We start from the raw sequence: 20,656 nt of genomic DNA, 5'->3' as shown, positions 1-20,656 counted from the left end.
TTTTTCGAGAAAGTGATAGGTTTAACGAATGATCGGTTTAAAGATCGAGGGTCCACTATATGACATACATACTACTTACCAAGCTGGTATTTTGGGAAAATGATTGGTTTAACGGAATATCGGTTTAAAGGTGATCGGTTTAACGAGCGGGTACTGTAATATTAACGACAAATACACCCCTCGATACAAACTTCTGTTACTGCACAGCTATCACCCAAAACCAAGATATGTTCAATGTGTGATGTATAGCTATCGTCACCCAGCAGGGTATCCATATCATAAAACTTACTTGGTTGGTTTCCCCCCATAATGAAACCAGCAAAGAGTAGGAATCGGAAAAAGACGCACAACAAGGTATTATGTCAGATGCATCGAATTTACAGCAAACGCGTTTATAAAGATCACCAAGGTGAGGATGCTGATACTGATATTTTATTAACCCTTTTTACTTTATATCTACAGCACAATAGGAGCGGTTTGAGTGCTTCAGGTGCGTGGTATGGAAATTGTTAAAGTCTATGTATCATTTTATGATGCATATCGTTTGTATGTACCATTATCGAATCAAATCTTTTTGCTTTAAAAGGACAAAGCTTTTGTATGCTGCAGAGGTGGATGAGCTACATTCTACATCAAAGAAGGCGAAGACCTATACAACCATTTTCTTGGTTACCGCATAGTGAGGGGCTATTGTGGCTAGAACTGCAGGTGAAGTAGAACCCCCCCTTTTCCGGAAACCATTTTCTCAACCTAATCCTATGCTCCACCCCTTATAAGTGGTACACTGCATTCGGTATAGATGAAAGTTTCGATATGCGCATGTATTTTAAATAAGTGATGTTCTCAGTCAACGGCATGATGATCTTTGATATAATGGATTCGTCCAGGGAATAATTTGGTTATACAAAAAAGCCGAAACGTAAGAGTTCGCCGCGTATAATGAAATGAAAAAGATAACCCTTGAAAAATCGATACCGTTTTGGCTGGTTTTTAGGATCGAGCATTATAACTGTGGACAGATATGTGCTAAGCTATAAGAACAACAGCAGTTTTTCTTATACATGACAGCAAAAAAAAAACAACCAGTGCGAAAATACAGCAATTGAAGGTAGATTGATATGATGGTAGGAGTCGTTCGCATGAATCTTTGTTGTGTATATAGCAATATGAGCACCTTATTAGTTTTTTAGAATTAAGAATGATTCTCTCCTACATACATAAACACTACTTTGGTTAACATCTTATCTTACCTGGGGTTTCAAGTATATAGAAGTTTTTATGGCACGCATAGTATATCATACGTGTCCTAAAATACAAATGTCATGGTGTCACACAACGTAGTAGTAGTAGTAGTAGTAGTAGTAGTAAGTAGCGTGACCACCAAGTGCTAGATAAATTCAATCGGAACTGCCATTACGATAAAGGCAGTGATAAGAAAAAAAAATATGTCACTCCGGCATATAAAAAAAAACCACATGACCTGCTTCGTTTCAGCCTCAACTTTGTGATGTGTTATGCGTATCGGGTTTGAAAGAAAAACTCAAATGTTGCTCGTCATCATTAAAAAAATGACAGTTGTTGGTTCCGTACTGATTGACAACAAAGTTAGCAAGAAGAATGTTATACAATCGGCCTATCAACAACCGTAAAACATCATCCCATTCATTATAATAAAGACGCCTTAAAAAAAGACACAATATCTACAACAAGAAGGTTCTCTTCAGTTTAATGTTCTAGCTGTCAGCAGAGTGGCATGTTAAAATACGTACTAACGGTACAAACTACAATATGTACACTTGTGATGTAGTTCTTCAGAGTATTACAGACTATAACGAGGGTGACTATCTCTGCAAAAAGAAAAAGATATGCAGTAAGGCGTTTCTAGATGCTACGATATATCCATCGCTTTCTCAAATCATACAATCACTTGTTCACTATTGTATTTTTCACAGACGGGGAAGAGTGGTTCATGGACAGACCGACATACTGCAAGCATAATCGGGATTCGTTCACAGTTTTAGCAAGAGAACGGAGATGGGGGCACAGACAAAAAGAAAAAAAGAACGAAAGAAAGAAAAAAATCAATCCTTAAGCTAACGAGCGAATACGCTTTCTTTCTTTTTGTATGTTTAGGAAAAAGAAAGCTGAAAGTCAAAAAAGAATGTTTCATGTACCTGACCGATGATGATACCAACAATGACATGTGTACTTTGTTGAATGATAGGTATTATATAATATGTGTGGAGTTTGTTTTTGTGTGCAGCAAAGCGTCTTTGTTGATCCGTATAGATAATTGTTCGTTCCAAGAGGAAAGTAATGGTCTATTATAAATCGCCCCGCACGTCCGCGCGTTTCTTATTGTTGCTGTCTAGAATGTAAAGAAAAATAGGGGACTTGTTTGTAGATTTTGAGAAGGTTCTTCATTGCTTTACATCAAGAGGAGCGTAACTCGTACATGGAGCGGGTTGGTTGAAAACAACTTAAAAAAACTAGGTTTTTTTTGGGGGGGGGGTGGTGGGGTTGACTGGATAACAGAGAGGGAGTTATGTAAAAAATCGATATGCAGATAGCACAGAGAGAGAGAGAAAGAGATCTGCAAGAACGGGACGGAACAGACCGGCTTACTGGATTCAATCCATCCAAACAACATCCTTCAGTTGTTGTGGTGATAAATTCTTGGAGATATCTGTCATATATCACCATGGAAACCATCAAACTGGAAGCTTGACTGGTTGTACCACCATGAGAACAAACTATTCCAGCTTTGGGCCTGAGCTTTGAGAGTTCTTTTTAGTTGAGAAACAGAGAGAGAGAGAGTGCGTGTGTGTACTACTTGCCACAAGTGGTTGCTTTGTACAGTACACAGACACAACACCGTTTGATATATTATACCCCCCACACACCATACCTCGCAACAACATAACAATCTATGAAATGGATATCCCTACGTCGTTCATCGTCTCCTCCAAGCTATCGCCGCTTGAACCTGCAGGTGAATAACACTTGTTAACAGACCCTTATACAAGTGTGCATAATAGAGAACTTATTAAAGAAGACGATATACAACAGATATACCGAGGATCGTTCATTTAGCCAAACAGAAATGTCGACCGTCATGTCTTGAACGACGCATGCGAAAGCATCCCAAGACACCCATCATGGCCGTAGGCATTTCAAACTTGCACGACATGCAACGCGTCATGACAGCCGATGTGCCGGTGATTCATATCCAACAAGACTGTCTAGCGCTGCGCGGGGCCCAGCTGCGTCACACGCGAGAGCTCAAGTATTGCCGGGTGGTTGAAGGGCTGCTCAGCTCAGGACTGTGGGCACTGTATTTTGCAGCAGTGACGACGGGTACTAGGTCATCGATGATGAAGCGACGGTTCTTGTACGTGCCTATGATTCTGACGGCGTACACGGCGTACTTTTTGCGCACGTCGCGACGGGATTACACAGTCCTGGAAGACAACGCTAGTTTTGTGCTGGTGCGCAACGATGTGCGTCGCAGTCGAGTGCAGTTTGTGCTTCGGACGTGGGTTCCTTATTGTATACTAGGCGTGTCTTTGTATGGTGCCATTTACAGATCAAAGTTAATATAAAGAAAATATTCTGCAGATCCCCTTCTTCGTTATTTTACTTGACGAAGCCTGTCTCCTCCTCCCCCTTTTCAAGCGACCCCCCCCCCTGAGATGTTATAGTGTGTGAATGCTGCACGTTGGACAGATGGGATGGACAGGAACAGGATGGAGGTAGACGGCAAGCTGCAAGGGGGTGGGTGCTGAAGAGTGCACGCACTTGTTGTTGTTTAGAACAGCAGGGTTGGACGGGATGGCCAATGCTTGCTTGCCCTGTGGACGATTGTGAGAAAAGCGTGTTACACAATAGCGGGAACAACTCCGCACACACAAAAAAAAAGGTGAGACTGGGTCCGGGTAACCCTGAAAAGAGAGCTCGTCTGTGGGAGGTCATGTTTCTGATTTGAGTTTCTTTTTTCCCCTTTCCTCTCGTTCCCAAAAGTCAAATTCAGCTTGGAATAACAGTCAATATCAGTTACTTGATCAGTCAAGTTCGAACAGTCAACAACAACAAGTGTGGGTCCCCATGACATAAAAAAAGAAAGCTTGTGTGCACGGGGTACTGTTATCACGACGACGATGGTAGCAGCATAGCAACATAGCAGCATAGCAACATAGCATTTTTCGAAATTCTAAAATGGTGGAGAAGGGGGGGTGGGGCAAGGGGGGAAGGAGAAGGTTAAGGGATGGATCGCTTTTTCCAAATGGGGCAATCGCGGTCTTTATGTGTGTTTTTGTGCGTGTGTACCTAAACGAATACGCGCTGTGTGTATTATTGTGTCTTACCGTAATCGCAACACACACTGCACTCCACTGCACTGCACTCCACTCCACTCCACTCTCGCTGGGAAAGCAGCGATTGAACCCTCCCAAGGAACGGCCGCTTCCGGGCCTGGAAGTGTCTTTTTTTTTTTCTATGGCCTGTTTGGGCCCTTCTTTTCTTTCTTCTTCTCCTTCACTCTTTTCTTCTTTTCTATCTTCCTTTCACCGCCAAAAAAACACCACACATTTTCTATTCTTTATTCTTTTTCTTCTCCACGTCTTATCTCTCGCCTTCTCCATCCATCAACACAACCAACACCAGCAAACAACAGCTACAACAACAATCACGCCTCACCTACCAACACCCTCGCCCTCGCCCTCGCCATCCTCCTCCTTCTCCCCCCTTTCTTTTGTTTTTGACAACCGTTGCCGTTTCGAACCCGACCTTTGATACTCCCATTCATCGCTCTCACGTTTTTAGCTCGTTTCAAATCTCTCACTGTAGCGTGCGTTGACTTGATAAATGGCTACATTGACGTTAAAGCGACGAGCCCCATCACTCGGCGCCTTGTCATCTCCACCCGCTGCGACACCGCCCGCAGTGATCGATACCCCACTTCCATCCGCCTCCAACATGTACAAAGCTGCCATCCAGGGCGCGTCTCTCTACCACACCTGTCGCTCTGTGCTCGACCGGCTTGCCTCTGTGGACGGCATGACCGAGTATCTCGATGCTGCTACCGATACATCTCCGTCACAACAACAGCAACTCGACCCATCCATTTCGACATCTACAGCTTCTTCTTCATCTTCATCATCATCTACTTCATCATCATCTGCAGAAGCAGCAACCATGGTGGAACCCACAACACCCACAACAGCATCAGCGCTAGCAGCAGCAGCAGCAGACCCGCTGAGTAAGCTTTGGTCGATCTGTCGCCGTGGGCTGCCGCTGTGCATTCTGTTCAACGCTCTGCAGCCGGAAAAGCCGCTCAAAGTGGACGATCGGGATCCCAACTTGAATCAGGTCAACACTTGCAAAGCGTCGGTTTACTATTTCCTTGTGGCGTGCCGTAATCAGCTGCAGTTCCCCGAAGAAGATGTTTTCACCATTACCGATTTGTATTCGGACGATACAAACGGATTCGTCAAGGTGAGCGAAAAGAAAAGAATGGGGTCTTGTTTTGCTCAAGTCCTTTCATCATTGTTTTTCTTTGTCCTTGGAATCAAGCACACATGCGAACGATGCTATTCTGATGATGGGTTTTGTTTATTTTTGTTTTCGTTAGGTTGTCAACACCATCAACAAAATTTTACACTTGCTAGAGGAAAAAGGCCTGATATCTGTACGATGCGCCAACAGAAACTCAGATCCTAATGCGCCCAAAGATACGCGCGGCAAGGTCGTCATGGAATTGCTCGAGACTGAGCGAAAATACGTCCAGGATCTGGAGACACTCCAGGTAGAATGAACCTAGCCTCTTTTATCACCATTAACAATAGCGCTTTTGCCACAAAAAAAAAACCATTTGCTCATAACCAAAAAGCTAACGAAACTTGACAATAGAACTACATGCGCGAATTAATAGCACAGAAAATCCTCTCACTCGACACGATCCATTACCTATTTGGCAACCTGAATGCTCTGGTTGATTTCCAACGGCGCTATCTGATCATGGTTGAAGACATGGCCGAGAAGCCAGCACAGGAGCAACGCATTGGCTTGCTGTTTGTTCAGCTAGAAGAGGCGTTTGCCGTGTACGAGCCCTACTGCGCCAACTACTACTCCGCTCAGGACCTCGTTGTGCAGGAGGCTCCTAAACTCCAGAAACTGGCCGATGTCTTGAACCCCACCTACGAACTGCCCTCGTACTTGATCAAACCCGTTCAGCGTATCTGCAAATACCCGCTCTTGATGGGCGAGCTTGTCAAGAGCACCAACAAGGACTGGCCTTGCTATGCAGAAATGAACGATGGCCTGGAGGCGATCCGGCGCGTCGCAGAAAAAGTCAACGAAACGCAGCGCAAGCACGAAAATGTGCAAGCTGTCGAAGAATTGAAAAAGCGCATTGATGATAATGTGAGTTTTTTTTCTCTCTATTTTTTAGAGCATATAGCATTAGTAGATATAGCTAATACTGTAAGATGATGATGTTTATTATTGTTAGAGCAATTCCATCGAGTCCTATGGAAGTCTTCTCGTCCAGGATAAACTTGGCATCATGAACAAGGACACCGAACGAGAAATGGCCGTCTTCTTGTTTGAAAAAATGCTGCTCATTTGCAAAGAAAGCAAGGACGCTGCAAAGAATCGTTTGACGAAATCCAACACGATCATGAAAAAGAAGCGTCGTGGCAGCTTGCAAGAACGCATTCGAATTCCAGCTAGCCGTATTCTTGGCGTTCACAACCGCTCATCAAATGGTATACTCGTCTTTTCTCTTTTAACATTATATACGCCCACATTGATTGCTATAACATTTGTTTTGTTCTAAACCGTATAATCTCTTTGACTCTAGGTGTATGGATGTTATCGATCGAATACAAAGCATCCGACGTTGAGGTGTTCACATTCCGTCTTCGCAACGAAGAGCAAACGAAGCTTTGGGAGACAACAATGAACAAGATCAAATTTACTTCACGCACGCACGTTCCAAACACGCACTTGTACTCGATGCCAAGCCCGACATACCATGGCGACACGGCGTCGTTCATGGACGACGAGGACGAAGAAGATGACTATTACTATGACGACGAGGACGACGAGAACGCAGCACCGGCGCCAACGCGGTCGCGTAGCAACTCCATTTCGGCCCAACTGTTTAACACGTTGTCAGGTCGACCCAAGAACGAAGTGAAAAGTCGTCAATACCAGCACCAGATGCCAGGCATGAACTTGTCACCTCTGCCACGTGCTAGCGCAAGCACCAACACACAGCAGCAGCATCATCATCATCATCATCATCACCAGGCGCATCATCCTGATTATGCCATGTACCCAGCTTCGCCACCACCGTCGCATCCTTCATCGCCTACGAGTTCGTCGCGCATTTCGACGGGATCGAGCTGGCATCATCAAGGCGGTCACCACCATTACCACTATCATGGACGTGGCGATAGTTCGCCTTTGACTGAGATCGCATCCAAGTTCATGACAGGCGACATCCCCACACCGACAGAAGAAGAGTTGCGTCATTTCCCCTTGCCACCCGCCGTGAACCGTAGTCAATCTCAATCAGCCGCTGTCGGATCAGGCGTCTATAACAACAACAACAACAACAATGGAGCTATCCCACCTGTTCCGGGCATGAAGCACCACCAAAATCGCATGCGATCACAAAGTAGTCCCAACATCCACAAGGCAGCCACAACACATGCTATTGCTGCAACGGCTGCTGCTGCTGCTGCCATGATGCCACCCCAATATCCTCTCAACAACAACGAATTGGATAATAATGTGATACGTCCTGTTGCGTCCACACCTCGCTTGTCCGATGCACATAACGCGGGCGGTGGACTCAAAGTCAAGCTCAGTTACAATGACGGTATCTACGTGATCAAGGCTGCCGAAAACGTCGGTTACATGGATCTCATGGAAAAGGTCGAAAAGAAGATCCGCTTGATCGGCAACTTGAAAACGGACGATACGTTGCGCTTGAAATACCAAGACGAGGATGGTGACTATATCACAATCAACTCTGATGACGATGTTCAGATGGCATTTGAGAACCGTGGCCGTAGTCCTTCGGTCAGTCTCTATGTCAACGTCTAAAACCACCTTTGTTCTTCTTTCTTTACCATGGACAACAACATACACCTTCACACTCGCTTACTCCTTCTTTCTTCTGCATGTAACAACATCGTCATCACCCATTACTTTCGCTTCTCGTCATTGTCGCACGAAAACAAAAACATACACGGAACACCAACAACCAACATGTACATCACCACACGGTTCTTTTTTCTCTCTCTTTCTTATCTGTATGCCCAAACTACTGTACCCATCCCACTCCTTGTATTTTTTTCTTTATCACACGCCTCTCTTCCCTCAACCCCCCCCCCCTTGTACCACCTCCAACACTTTCCAAGTATCCAAACTTCCAAACTTCTTGTATGTTTCTTTTATATATGTCACACTACTAACCCACACCCCTTTTTCCGAGAGAGAAAAAAAGATATCCGTTTCTCTCGTGTATTATGTGCCGTGTATATTCGTCCGATCTTTGTACCCGCCCCTTCCTCTCCCTCTGTACATATTTCCCCACCTCTCGTTTTTTTCTTTTCTTCTTTTTTTTTGGTTGTACTTTGAATTTCTTTTCTTTATATTTATTCGATATACAAATGGCGTCTCATGTACGCAAGATACAGCTATATAGTCTTCCCTTTCACACTCACACATACATCCATCCATTCAACCCTACAGTCACATCACAATCACACACATTACACGCAAAAAAAAAAAAATAAAACCATTCTTTTTCTCTTTTATTCAGGAAAAAAAGACCCTTGTAATAAGTTTTATCACACATTAAATCATAAAAAGAGCTCAGACATGATCGTTGATGATCTGGATTTTGATCGCACCATCACGTCCTTCTACAGCGTGCAGGAACGCCTCCTTGGACTTTGCAATTGGATACTTGTGTGTGATCAGCGGCTTGACATCAATGTGTCCTTTCTTTAGCATGCTAATGGCACGTGGGTACCTAATAAACAACAAACAACCGTCAGGCTTCTCTATCCCACCAACAACAACAGCAAAACCTGTTCCAGAGTTTTATTTCTCTAGTCCTCTTACGTCTAAAACATGGAAAAAACAAACAAACAATGAATATCCATGAGCAACAACAACAAAAAGATCATCCACATGGTCGAAAAAAGAAAACTCACGTTGCAATAACGAAACACGCCCTTGATATCCACTTGTCTTCCTGTGATTTCCGCCACTGGCAATGTTTGTGTCGACGCACCCAAACCCACCAAGACTGCCGATCCTCCATTTTTCGTCAGCTAAAACGTATGGTATATATGATGAGCAACGCCAACGTTCACTAATGACAACAAAAAAAGGAGTGGAGGGGTGGCTATTTTACCAAAACAGTCATTTGCACACACGTTTCGGCACCTGTACAGTCAATCACTGTATCGGCGCGTCGTCCACCTAGTTCCTTTATGATATGCGTACTCATGCGTCGAGCATACTCAATGTTAGGTTCGCCTTTTTGGGGACGTTCCAACAAGAGTTGGGCGTCAGAGTTATATGCTTTAGCGAATTCTAAACGCGACGGGACCAGATCTGGGCGCACGAGAAAAAAAATAAGAGTTAATTATCAAACGCGTGTCTTCTTTGCAAAAACAAAACAGTCTTATGTATAAGCTTCTAGTAGTAGTGGTAGTAGTACCTGCAACAATGATTTCGCTCGCCCCTGCTGCTCTGGCAGCTGCACATGTCAATAAACCCACGGGTCCCGCACCTAGCACCAACACCGTGTCGGCAGGTTTGACATTGGCTCGTTCAACAGCGTACATGCCCACAGACAAAGGTTCGATCAAAGCGCCTTCTTCAAGCGAAACGCCATCCGGAATCCTTTTTTTTTTCAAAACGCCCTCTTCCAGATCAATATATACTCACTCTCTTTCTCTCTGTTTATGGGGTTGTTTGCATTCTCCTTACTTGAACAGAAAGTCTTCTGGATGGCTAATGTAGTTGCTCAAGGTGCCGTCTGTCGGTGGAGTTGCACGGCTAGCATATAAAAGTGTTATTGAGAGCAACGATGCATACATAGTGTGAGGGAGAAAAACATTGCATATATGCCAACAACAAAGCCCTGCATGGGCTACTACTCACAATTGACAGTCTGGACACAAGTTATACATGCCAGCCTTGCACATGTCGCATGTTCGGCAAGTCACACCAGGCTCAATAGCCACACGATCGCCTGTTTTGACACGCGTAACTTGGTCGCCTGTAGCCACGACCACGCCTGCGGATTCATGGCCCAAGACAATCGGTTCGGTTACTTGGAAATCCATCATTCTGCAGTGTTTATAAAAGTGCACATCCGATCCACAAATCCCAGTGACTTTGACATTGATCAGCACGTCTAAAGGCCAAGAAGTGAAAAGGAGGAGATTTTAGTGGTTTATTTTATCGATATTACTTCTCAACAAGGTACATATGTGCTTTCAAAAAGGATAAAGAAAGTGACAGCTTACCGAAAGGACCAATCTCAGGGATCGGCATTTGCCGCTGATATCGATCAGGTACGTTTTATTTGCAATGCGCGGTTGCAAGTGTGCTTTGTTTGTGAGTCTCATAGTCGTAATCCATAGTGTTATCATATCCTCCCTCCCTTTTACGAAAAGGTAGTTTGTTTTATATACCATCTCTATCTTTTCTGGTCCAACAAGCACCGTCGATATATTATTCTTGTCAACCATCCTTATCACTTTTTTGTTTTCGGCACAGAGTTTGGAGAAGAAACGAAAAAAAAGAAGGTGAGTTTTACAAAAAGTTGACGCACCCGACTATTTTTGTCGTCGTCGTCGTTGGTCTTGCCCTTGGACACACAACTTTTGTCTCTCTCTCTCTCTCTTATTTTTCTACATCATCATCCAATCGGATTTAATGCACATAGCCGAAATGGTGTGTGAAAAAAAAATAAAGCGCTGTGTGTGTGTGTGTGTGTGTACCTGGGTACGTGATAGCAACAGCAAAACGGTTATAATAAACCCCTTACAAGCTTAGAATCGCTGCATAAATAATATGTACTGATTTTAAGATTCAATACCCTATCCGACATGTGTTGTTAATTGTCCTCACACATACACATTAACGCCAATGCGAGAAAATTGTAATTCATAAATTGAACCTTTTCAATAACAGTAATGATCCCGGAAGATATCTGAGTAAAAAGTCTCGATTGTGGAAAAGATCCTAAAGTCGCACACATTTGCATGAATATGGCAATTACTCCGCATCCCAGTCATATTTCATTAGGTAACATACTCATCGTCGGTAATCTGTATACTGTCTATAAAATGTCGTACAACCCACTTGGAATATATACGGCGCTCAGTTCCCCCCCCAGCCTCTTGATTACGTAGTTTGCAGGGTTCCATTTTCCCTGGGAACAGAAGAGCAAGTCACCAAGCAACGACAACAAAGTGCGTCGCACAATGCTCGATTAGAAAAATTCCTTGGATACCAATCCCCCACCACGCACATCGTCAATAAGTTTTTGATGCTATCGGATGTTATGCAGAAAACAACTTTCCGTTGAAAAACACACCGGCTGTTGTTGTCGCTTTCACATTTCATTGTCAATTAACTTTTATCTTCCTTTGTAATACTTTCGTTGTCATTATTCCATGTACCATAACCAATGTAAACCCGGGTTGGCCCGTTCGGCAGTTATGCATCGATATACTCGTCCGAAACAGCATAACAAGAAATTGCATCTTCTTTTCGGCTATGTGTATGTTGCATCCTATGCGGATGTATTACGAGAATGAACCGTCTTATGATGCATCTGCTTCACACATATTACTACAGCACAAGCATGATAATTTATCATTATTGTCGTTATTTATTATACAAACGTATGAGTAGCCAAAACCCGGGGCATTGTGGTTACGATAAGACAATGTTATGTAGTACTACTACTACTACTACTACAACGGCGAATACTTTTTTGTTTCGTTCGGTGCACCGATTGGTTGCTGTTTACAGTACACGTATTTTAGACAATCAGGTAGTCTCTCTTATCTTTTACTATGTTTTTATTTGGCATGCGCTGCTTGTATACAAGCGTCATATCATGCAGCAGTACCACACAATAATAGACGATAATGATTTTTTGAAGAATAAGACGGTGTGTACACTGCGTTTCAAGGGGACATATTTGCCCGCGTCAGATCTGGAAAGGTTTATGGCTCTAAAACAACCCTGGCCGGGCTGTAGGGACGGCTACATAGTAGTAGCAATTGTTTTGTGATGTAGTACCTAATGGTTGTGCACCAAAAAAAGCTCTTGCTCACTGCTCTAGCGTATCAGCAAACGACATTTAAATTACTACAACCACAGAAATGGCTTGATTTGTCCGTCCTCCTATTACCCGACATCAAAGTCAATGACTTACCATGAATTAGTCGACAGCCCAATCTATTGCCTTAATCTTACTTTACTTTCGAATTCCACTGTAAAGAATTAGAATATGATCCGACTCTTTCAAAGTTTCATTGGTGTATCTCTAAGTATAGTACACTGTGCTGCGTTATTTTCTTTTAATATAGCCACTCCAACCTATCTCTACAGCATATGTATTTGTTTGTAAGAAGATAACCATCCAAAGGTTATGATACAAAGTAAATGTACTACAGCTGGATCATAGATATAGGGTTATGCCTTTTCTTTTGTTTTTTCAGGCAGTAAAGCAATTCTCTCTTACTTTTATCACATACAATACATATTATTATAATGCCACGGTACCAAGTTGGAACTTATTTAAGCGCACACCAAAAGTTTTGGATATGTTAGTAACATGCTGTTGGCATTGATGTTGGGGGATGTTGCTATCAGAAAAGCCAGAGGATGTGAAAGAGAGGTATGCAGGAGCAGTGTTTATTTGATCGGCGCAGAATTGGTATCGGTGTTATTACAGTTTGGGAGTCGCTGATGTTATCATGTCTGCCATCATAAACATGTGGAAGCCTGCGGCGCCACATGAACAACGGCAACAACAAACATCACTCACTACAGTAGAACAATGCATATCTCACAGTTTATAGCTTTTACATCCTCAACAGATAACACAGATAAGGCTGTTCTATATTATTATAGAGGTGCACTTTGGAACAACGCTGTTCAAAGAATTTGCACATGTTGACGATGATGGCTGCTGCATGAAATTGAGTCTCCAACAAATGGGGGTGGGGGGAAGAATTATGTTGTCAGCAGCGTTTTACCTTTTAAGGTTATAGCCCTGTATTATTAACAAACTGCTACTGCGAACTCGTTGTCTCCGAGAGTGAGGAAAACCAAAAAAGCTAATCCAGCTCGCATCGATCACCCTCGTTTCTTTCTTCAAACAAACTTTTCCAATGTCTCAGCTTGGCCAAGTTTTTGCATTCGTAAGTTTTCTTTTTTGGCTCTTTGGAACATCTTAGAGAAGAAAGATCACTGAAAATGTTGGTATAGAGAGATGCATCCGTTGTAACGTATATGAATGGGCATCGTGTTAATCTTGTTCATTTGTGTATCTTTTAGCACGCCTTGACGCATGGCGGTCTTGGATTACTATTGATCTTTGCGCCACAACTGCTTGACGATTTCCTTCCTTTGGCAAACGGAACAGCCACTCTGTTAGCTCGAGCCTATGGTGCCGGCCTTTTGGGTCCATCCGTGGGTAGTCTTATATGTTCCACACTCCCAGATATGCTACCCTGCAAACGAGCTACAGGTAACAAAATCGCTGCTTATAAAAATAAAGAGTCAAGCTTAAAAAAAATTACATTCTAGGTCTTGGCTTGATGGTATATCACGCATTGATTTCCTACTTGGCGTTCCAAGCACGTAAAGACAAGGCATTGCCTTATATGGTGGCCACGCTCGTTATGATCTTTCACCTTGTTTTATTGTTCGCTTTTTACCTCTGGTACAAGGTCAGCGAGGGCCAAGTGAAATCGTACACAAAGAAACAAAAGGCCGAGGGTGCTGTAAAAAAACACTAGACTCGTTATTGCCTTGAACCAATCCTACTGTATTCCTCACCCGCTTCCATTTGTATCATTATCGTTTTTGTCTCCCAGAAACAAAATGTGTATATCACTCTGTACAAAATAGAATCTTATTTTAGGAATTGTCTGATACCATGGATTATGATGAACAATACTATCATGGAGTGTGCTTCTATCTAAGATGATGCTGTATCCTACTTCAAACTTAGTGAGCATTTTACAGATAGCACTCCAATAACTGCAATCTTCTCTTTTTCGCAGCTGATATCCTTATATTTGGCTCTGTCGTTAGCGCAGAAAAGATAAAGTTGGCACGCAAAAAAAAAGAAAGACAACCCCTCTACCCTTTACCATTGTCTCGTGCAACCAGTGGTACTAGTTTTCAGTATCTCAGTATTATTGACTTTAATTAACAAATTATCTCTTCATGTTCGTTGGCACGCTCGAAATCAACTTGATCCAATATTTTCAATCATAAATTGTTCAAAACTTATTGAGCCAAGGAGACTGAGCATAGCCCTTTTAAGTTTTCAAGCTGAGGTTGGCGAGCCACTCGCTATCCACATCTAAATACTTCCCGGTGTGCCTGCGTTTTCTCAATAAGCAGCCTCGTATAATGTTGTACATCTATATTCAGCTAAATATCATGAATGCCGTTCGTAGCGTCGTCAATAAAGGCTCAAATTGTTTAAAGTGCTGTATCCTTTGACGTATTATCATAGCCATTATATTATCAAAGTTTGTATTTACACATATATCAACCGTCAGCATCATCCAAACGAGATCTCTACGTAAAAATCTGTCAGCGTAGCCATCATAACCATATTTGCATGAGCATGGCGACGACATACTTTGACGACAATCCATTGTTTCATCCCTGCAGCAGCTGGCAGCAATTCTTCCTTTTTTCCTGCTCACAGATTCAATTAGCATTTTTAGTTTCCACTTGAGTATTTAGAGAAATGGAGCGAATATAAGCAATCGCACATGTATAAAATAGCGAGCCCTCTTCTGATTCTTTAAGCTTTATTTTATTAAGGATGCTATGCGTAAGAACCCTTGGAAACCCCAATATTTAGAAGCACTTGATCTCAGACGTGCAGCAGCAGTAAAGCAGTCGTTTACTGCGAATAGATATTTGTGCGTATCTTGATCACCATGACTTGTGCTAGCATTAATCACAAAAGTGGCTTTTCAACTAAACTGTTTACAATCGTAACCACCGAGTTTTCTGGCTGACGCACTGACCAAGGAGAAACAATTAACCTCGACACAGACCTGGCAGATCTAAGCGGAGACGCGTATGTGAAACATTTTACGCATACAGCGAATACATGCAGTGCCATGGCGACGACGACCGTTTCTATAGTATTTGTACTCCTTTAGCTCTCCACCCCCTTTATTTCTCTGCTTGCTTCAACAAGCTCAAAACATACAGAATAACAAAATAAAAAGTTGTCACGACAACGGATATACATTATCTTCACCAGCGTTTCCTGGTTTCCATGTTTAACACGATGTCTTACAGTGACTACCACTGACTACACACCCTTCGGTTACGCTGACCATCCTGTTGTCCACGTACTGCGTCTATGAAGCCCCCACCTTGTCGCTGCTTTGAGAATTACATCCCCATAAAACCATTGCCAATACTTTTGTCGCCATAACAATCGTCTCTTGCCACTTTCACGCGTCTCCGCCTCCTCCATTCATCTCCGGATAATCACCCTGCCGCCATTGGCGAAGAGCTTCAGGCTGCTTAAGCATCGGAAGGAATGTCCGTGTCGAAGAAGTTGAAGCCGCGCAGGAGGATTCCCGCACAACAGTACGACGTTATTGGAGCCGCGAAGGAGGGTACCGCGCAAACGTACGGCGTAGAAGCCGCAAAGGAAGGATCCAGGATCGAATTGACGTTCATGCCGTCTCGTGTGGTCTTGGTGTATGAATCTGACGGAAACTCAAGATGAGTATGCTGCTACAGGTGGCATCAGGTTTTCAGGCTAGCCGAGTAAAAAAAAACCTCTCTTACTTGGTGTCGATTCGAGGATTGGCAGAATCGTGTCTTTGGCTTGAATACGCCGTATCCTGTGGTTTTGTTGGGTGAATCTGACGAGCAGTCAAAGTAATTATGCCGATACAGATGGCACCATTAGGTCTTTAAAGCTTGGTCTCGAACTGAGATTATGGCAGAATCCCGTCTTCGGTTCGATCAGCCTTTTGGCAGCAAACTAACAAATACACACAACATGCGGTATTTTTTTTGATGGGGATATCCTGATATGACGCTCTTGATCGTTACGGCAACAGCAACGAAAAGGTGTGCCTTTTAGGACAAGCAACATCCAATGAAACGACGAAACCACATATTAGAGAAGGAGAAAATTTACTGTCTGCTGGTAGCGACGAGGATTGAAACGGATGCGGATATCTGCACTCAAACAAATCAACGTGACCAAAACTCTGAATCATATAATTGACATGGTATACTTTCTAAAAAAGAAATCACGGTAGCTATTTTTTGTATGTGGTAATTATGTTCCCTTCCTTGAGCTGCTTACGCGCTGTTTCCTATGTTCAAGTTAAAAAAAAATCGGTACGGGGTCTTTATTGGATTATTTAACGAACGGCTTTTACTATCAAGCAGGTGGGAAGAAAGTGACGTACTAGTTTTCTCTTTCCAAAGTGCGTCCTAACCTCATAATGGCATTGGGTATGGGTAGGGTGTTGAGCACCGCAGGTTACGAATGTGTTGGATTCGTATCGTATAGTTTCACTCCCGTGCATTCTTTGCACAGACAATATAGACGTTACTGTGTTCAGTGTAAAGATACAGAATTAATATTAACTGATCGATAATAGATAAAGTATGCTTTTCCACAGAGAATCATATGTAAAGTAACACCACTAACAGTACCTTATGACTGGGGGAGTCGATCTGTATAACAAATTTGCATTTTTTCTCCTGTTTTCAATAGATCTTTAGATGCAACTATGTATCATACATGTATGAAAGATACTTGTTAGCATAGAATTTACAGTTGTTCCATCTTCTAACATACAGTAACACTAAGAGAAAATGTAGTTGTATACTACCAGTTTTGTATTTACTTACCATCAAATAATATTCGTTTTCCATCTTTATTTTTAAATACACGAGCGTTGCGTTTTAATAATGGAAGATCAGCATCATGCTTCGTTCGGATGTGCCAATAGATATAGCGTACTTTTGGGCTTGATGAAGTACAAGACTTGTACGGACAATAGTAGCGAGGGGTTTCAGATATGGGATACTCAATTACAATTTTCTCTCCTGCGTCCAATAGATTCCGTGATGCAGCTACATATATATCAACATACCAAAATGTTAGTCGGCATAAAAGAAAGACATAAATATGCCATTTGCTGACGTGTCAACTAGAAACACACGACTGCTTAACAAACACGTCTCCTGTTTACTAACCATTGAATAATATCCGTTTTCCATCTATATTTTTGAATACACGATAATAAAACTCGCTGGTTTTCATTAATGGAAATTCAGCGTCGTGCTTCTGTCGGATGTGCCGATACATGTGGTATAACTCTATATGGGAATCAGTACAAGACTTGTACGGACAACAACAACGCGTTGTGTCGGTATCTGAGTGTTCTTCTTCTCCTGTACAACGCCAAAGGTAAGCATTGAGAGAACTTTTTCTGCAGTTGAATATTGTCATATAATACCTTGGTTTCCTTCTTTGTCGGATGCTTCACTTGATCGCGTTGCTTGTTTGTGGATAACGTCTGCATTGTTGTCAAGCTTACGACGACTTCGTAGCCGACTAGCGATTGATTGTCCGGCAGAGACGTTTTCATCACCCCCTTCACTCTCTAAAGATGCCATCATTCAGTCTCCTAGTTCTTTTTCTGTTCGCTATAAAATCAAGGCAACAGTTGTATTGTTACTTACCTTCTGACTTTATGCTTTCATACAGCTCTGCTCGCGTACGTTTTACTCCTCTTTTGCTGTCACCATTAGTAGCAGCAGTAGTAGCAATTCCGAAAGTCTGGCTTGGTTTTTGAACTTGGATAGGAGGGGCTGATGCCATAGTCCGAGGGAAATCGTTATTATCGGGATCTACTTGTACTTCATCTAACAGAGTTTAATAAGGCGCATTTTTTACAGAAATGAAGAATAATGGAGAAAACTATAAGAGTACCAGTGGTTGTGCTATGTGTAGCAGATTTGTTCTTGACGCCAGGAACCAAAGATTCAAAGAGATTCTGTAGTCGCGAAAACATGGTGTCGGATCCACGCGTTGTAGGTCGGTGGTAAAAGAACAATGACAGATACTCGCCCGCACCAGTCAAAACTCCACTTGAGAGTGACGATCGTTTGAACAACATTATGACGCCATCCTTCACTTCAACCACCCCTTCCTTTTCTTTCTTGTATTAAACATTACATCCCACATTCGTTCCTTTGTTTCTATTATCTTATTTGGCTCATGATCTTTCTTGGTTTTCTCCAAACTATAAAACATCAACGCCATCACCGCCAACAACAATCCGCCACTGCTACTGCCACCACTAATGACACGTCCGCTACACTACACATCATAATTCCATCACATAAACTACCTCTCCATCCGTACATAGCTCTTCAACTGGCGACACCAAGTCTTGGGACGCACAGTCTACCGCCGAGAAATCATCCCTTGTAACCGTAGCCACTACTCCACTACAACCGCAATCCATCAAAGAACGGAAGAAGAACAATAACAATAGCAAAAGACAGCACCTCCACAATCCTAACGACGGGGCAGGAGACACACTGTAACACAAAAAGACAATCATCACCCACCACCGCTGCACCACCGCCACTGCAAGAAGAACATTAAAACGACAATAGTAGTAACAGCAATAATGATCAGCAAACAAATGATGATGATGACAACAGCAGCACCAGTAGCAAAGAGGAGTAAAGAAGAGAACAAGCAACGGTTGAGTCGGGCATAAATACTATATGTTTATCATATCGACTAACCTCAAAAAACACGAAACTATGATATGTATACGTTTTCACTTTAATATATGTCTCAAAGTATATGTGCTAACAACTTTTGTATTATCAGAGCAATTCGTTTCTATTATATGTCTCTAAGTCGTATGATTGGCATGGTATGCTTTCTCAATGAAAAATTGCAGGAACTACTTTTTTAAATCTTTCCCTTCCTTGAGCTGCTTACGCGCTGTTTCTTCTGTTCAAGTTAAAAAAAATCGGTACGGGGTCTTTATTGGATTATTTAACGAACGGCTTTTACTATCAAGCAGGTGGGAAGAAAGTGACGTACTAGTTTTCTCTTTCCAAAGTGCGTCCTAACCTCATAATGGCATTGGGTATGGGTAGGGTGTTGAGCACCGCAGGTTACGAATGTGTTGGATTCGTATCGTATAGTTTCACTCCCGTGCATTCTTTGCACAGACAATATAGACGTTACTGTGTTCAGTGTAAAGATACAGAATTAATGTTAACTGATCGATAATAGATAAAGTATGCTTTTCCACAGAGAATCATATGTAAAGTAACACCACTAACAGTACCTTATGACTGGGGGAGTCGATCTGTATAACAAATTTGTATTTTTTCTCCTGTTTTCAATAGATCTTTAGATGCAACTATGTATCATACATGTATGAAAGATACTTGTTAGCATAGAATTTACAGTTGTTCCATATTCTAACATACAGTAACACCATGAGAAAATGTAGTTGTATACTACCAGTTTTGTATTTACTTACCATCAAATGATATTCGTTTTCCATCTTTATTTTTAAATACACGAGTATCAGATCCGTTGCGTTTCAATAATGGAAGATCAGCATCATGCTTCTTTTGGATGTGCCAGTGGATATAGCGTACTATTGTGCTTGATGAAGTACAAGACTTGTACGGACAATAGTAGCGAGGGGTTTCAGATATGGGATACTCAATTACAATTTTCTCTCCTGCGTCCAATAGATTCCGTGATGCAGCTACATATATATCAACATACCAAAATGTTAGTCGGCATAAAAGAAAGACATAAATATGCCATTTGCTGACGTGTCAACTAGAAACACACGACTGCTTAACAAACACGTCTCCTGTTTACTAACCGTTGAATAATATCCGTTTTCCATCTATATTTTTGAATACACGAGTATAAGATTCGTTGGATTTCATTACTGGAAATTCAGCGTCGTGCTTCCGTCGGATGTGCCGATACATTTGGTATAACTCTATATGGGAATAAGTACAAGACTTGTACGGACAACAACAAAGCGTTGTGTCGGTATCTGAGTGTTCTTCTTCTCCTGTACAACGCCAAAGGTAAGCATTGAGAGAACTTTTTCTGCAGTTGAATATTGTCATATAATACCTTGGTTTCCTTCTTTGTCGGATGCTTCACTTGATCGCGTTGCTTGTTTGTGGATAACGTCTGCATTGTTGTCAAGCTTACGACGACTTCGTAGCCGACTAGCGATTGATTGTCCGGCAGAGACGTTTTCATCACCCCCTTCACTCTCTAAAGATGCCATCATTCAGTCTCCTAGTT

General features: G+C 42.3%; 6 protein-coding genes across 6 annotated transcripts; 3 read left to right on the top strand and 3 right to left on the bottom strand.

Moving 5' to 3' along the window:
* The first annotated feature begins 2,808 nt into the window (after window positions 1-2,808).
* On the top strand, window positions 2,809-3,820 carry BDB00DRAFT_850597 (uncharacterized protein). The gene is made up of 3 exons (XM_053125453.1): window positions 2,809-2,992; window positions 3,070-3,564; window positions 3,641-3,820. The coding sequence occupies exons 1-3, from the start codon at window positions 2,935-2,937 to the stop codon at window positions 3,706-3,708; spliced, it is 621 nt and encodes a 206-aa protein (XP_052974265.1). The 5' UTR covers window positions 2,809-2,934; the 3' UTR covers window positions 3,709-3,820.
* Window positions 3,821-4,863: 1,043 nt separating this feature from the next.
* On the top strand, window positions 4,864-8,112 carry BDB00DRAFT_877917 (uncharacterized protein; the record flags this gene model as incomplete). The annotated part of the gene is made up of 5 exons (XM_053127672.1): window positions 4,864-5,493; window positions 5,630-5,803; window positions 5,908-6,420; window positions 6,509-6,764; window positions 6,860-8,112. 5 exons carry the CDS (start codon window positions 4,864-4,866, stop codon window positions 8,110-8,112), a joined length of 2,826 nt encoding a protein of 941 aa, XP_052974264.1.
* A 732-nt stretch (window positions 8,113-8,844) lies between these two features.
* BDB00DRAFT_850593 (sorbitol dehydrogenase-like protein) lies at window positions 8,845-10,831 on the bottom strand. The gene is given in 9 exon segments (XM_053125452.1): window positions 8,845-9,046; window positions 9,211-9,212; window positions 9,231-9,350; window positions 9,434-9,636; window positions 9,743-9,927; window positions 10,015-10,083; window positions 10,189-10,444; window positions 10,557-10,590; window positions 10,725-10,831. 9 exon segments carry the CDS (start codon window positions 10,779-10,781, stop codon window positions 8,887-8,889), a joined length of 1,086 nt encoding a protein of 361 aa, XP_052974263.1. The 5' UTR covers window positions 10,782-10,831; the 3' UTR covers window positions 8,845-8,886.
* Window positions 10,832-13,442: 2,611 nt separating this feature from the next.
* On the top strand, window positions 13,443-14,072 carry BDB00DRAFT_877915 (uncharacterized protein; the record flags this gene model as incomplete). Its single annotated transcript, XM_053127671.1, has 3 exons — window positions 13,443-13,472; window positions 13,609-13,801; window positions 13,861-14,072. The coding sequence occupies 3 exons, from the start codon at window positions 13,443-13,445 to the stop codon at window positions 14,070-14,072; spliced, it is 435 nt and encodes a 144-aa protein (XP_052974262.1).
* Window positions 14,073-16,671: 2,599 nt separating this feature from the next.
* BDB00DRAFT_850577 (uncharacterized protein) lies at window positions 16,672-17,950 on the bottom strand. The gene is made up of 3 exons (XM_053125451.1): window positions 17,539-17,950; window positions 17,191-17,415; window positions 16,672-17,128 (listed from the first exon to the last, which is right to left on the bottom strand). Exons 1-3 carry the CDS (start codon window positions 17,792-17,794, stop codon window positions 17,058-17,060), a joined length of 552 nt encoding a protein of 183 aa, XP_052974261.1. The 5' UTR covers window positions 17,795-17,950; the 3' UTR covers window positions 16,672-17,057.
* Window positions 17,951-19,340: 1,390 nt separating this feature from the next.
* On the bottom strand, window positions 19,341-20,628 carry BDB00DRAFT_850567 (uncharacterized protein). The gene is made up of 3 exons (XM_053125450.1): window positions 20,217-20,628; window positions 19,860-20,093; window positions 19,341-19,797 (listed from the first exon to the last, which is right to left on the bottom strand). Exons 1-3 carry the CDS (start codon window positions 20,470-20,472, stop codon window positions 19,727-19,729), a joined length of 561 nt encoding a protein of 186 aa, XP_052974260.1. The 5' UTR covers window positions 20,473-20,628; the 3' UTR covers window positions 19,341-19,726.
* Between the last annotated feature and the right edge of the window lie 28 nt (window positions 20,629-20,656).

This window comes from Zychaea mexicana (assembly GCF_025766255.1).
Source record: "Zychaea mexicana strain RSA 1403 chromosome Unknown BDB00scaffold_120, whole genome shotgun sequence".
NCBI lineage: Eukaryota > Fungi > Mucoromycota > Mucoromycetes > Mucorales > Lichtheimiaceae > Zychaea > Zychaea mexicana.
This window is presented reverse-complemented; position numbering and strand designations above follow the sequence as displayed.

Coding starts and splice junctions, on each gene's coding strand:
- BDB00DRAFT_850567 (XM_053125450.1), bottom strand. CDS start 20,472: ATGACAATATTCAACTGCAGAAAAAGTTCTCTCAATGCTTACCTTTGG. Junction 20,094..20,216: donor AAAACGGATATTATTCAACG/GTTAGTAAACAG, acceptor ATATATATGTAG/CTGCATCACGGAATCTATTG. Junction 19,798..19,859: donor AAAACGAATATCATTTGATG/GTAAGTAAATAC, acceptor ACTGTATGTTAG/AATATGGAACAACTGTAAAT.
- BDB00DRAFT_850597 (XM_053125453.1), top strand. CDS start 2,935: ATGGATATCCCTACGTCGTTCATCGTCTCCTCCAAGCTATCGCCGCTT. Junction 2,993..3,069: donor ATCGCCGCTTGAACCTGCAG/GTGAATAACACT, acceptor GATATACAACAG/ATATACCGAGGATCGTTCAT. Junction 3,565..3,640: donor TTATTGTATACTAGGCGTGT/CTTTGTATGGTG, acceptor TCGTTATTTTAC/TTGACGAAGCCTGTCTCCTC.
- BDB00DRAFT_850577 (XM_053125451.1), bottom strand. CDS start 17,794: ATGACAATATTCAACTGCAGAAAAAGTTCTCTCAATGCTTACCTTTGG. Junction 17,416..17,538: donor AAAACGGATATTATTCAATG/GTTAGTAAACAG, acceptor ATATATATGTAG/CTGCATCACGGAATCTATTG. Junction 17,129..17,190: donor AAAACGAATATTATTTGATG/GTAAGTAAATAC, acceptor ACTGTATGTTAG/AAGATGGAACAACTGTAAAT.
- BDB00DRAFT_850593 (XM_053125452.1), bottom strand. CDS start 10,781: ATGGTTGACAAGAATAATATATCGACGGTGCTTGTTGGACCAGAAAAG. Junction 10,591..10,724: donor GACCAGAAAAGATAGAGATG/GTATATAAAACA, acceptor GATCGATATCAG/CGGCAAATGCCGATCCCTGA. Junction 9,637..9,742: donor GAGCGAAATCATTGTTGCAG/GTACTACTACCA, acceptor TCGTGCGCCCAG/ATCTGGTCCCGTCGCGTTTA.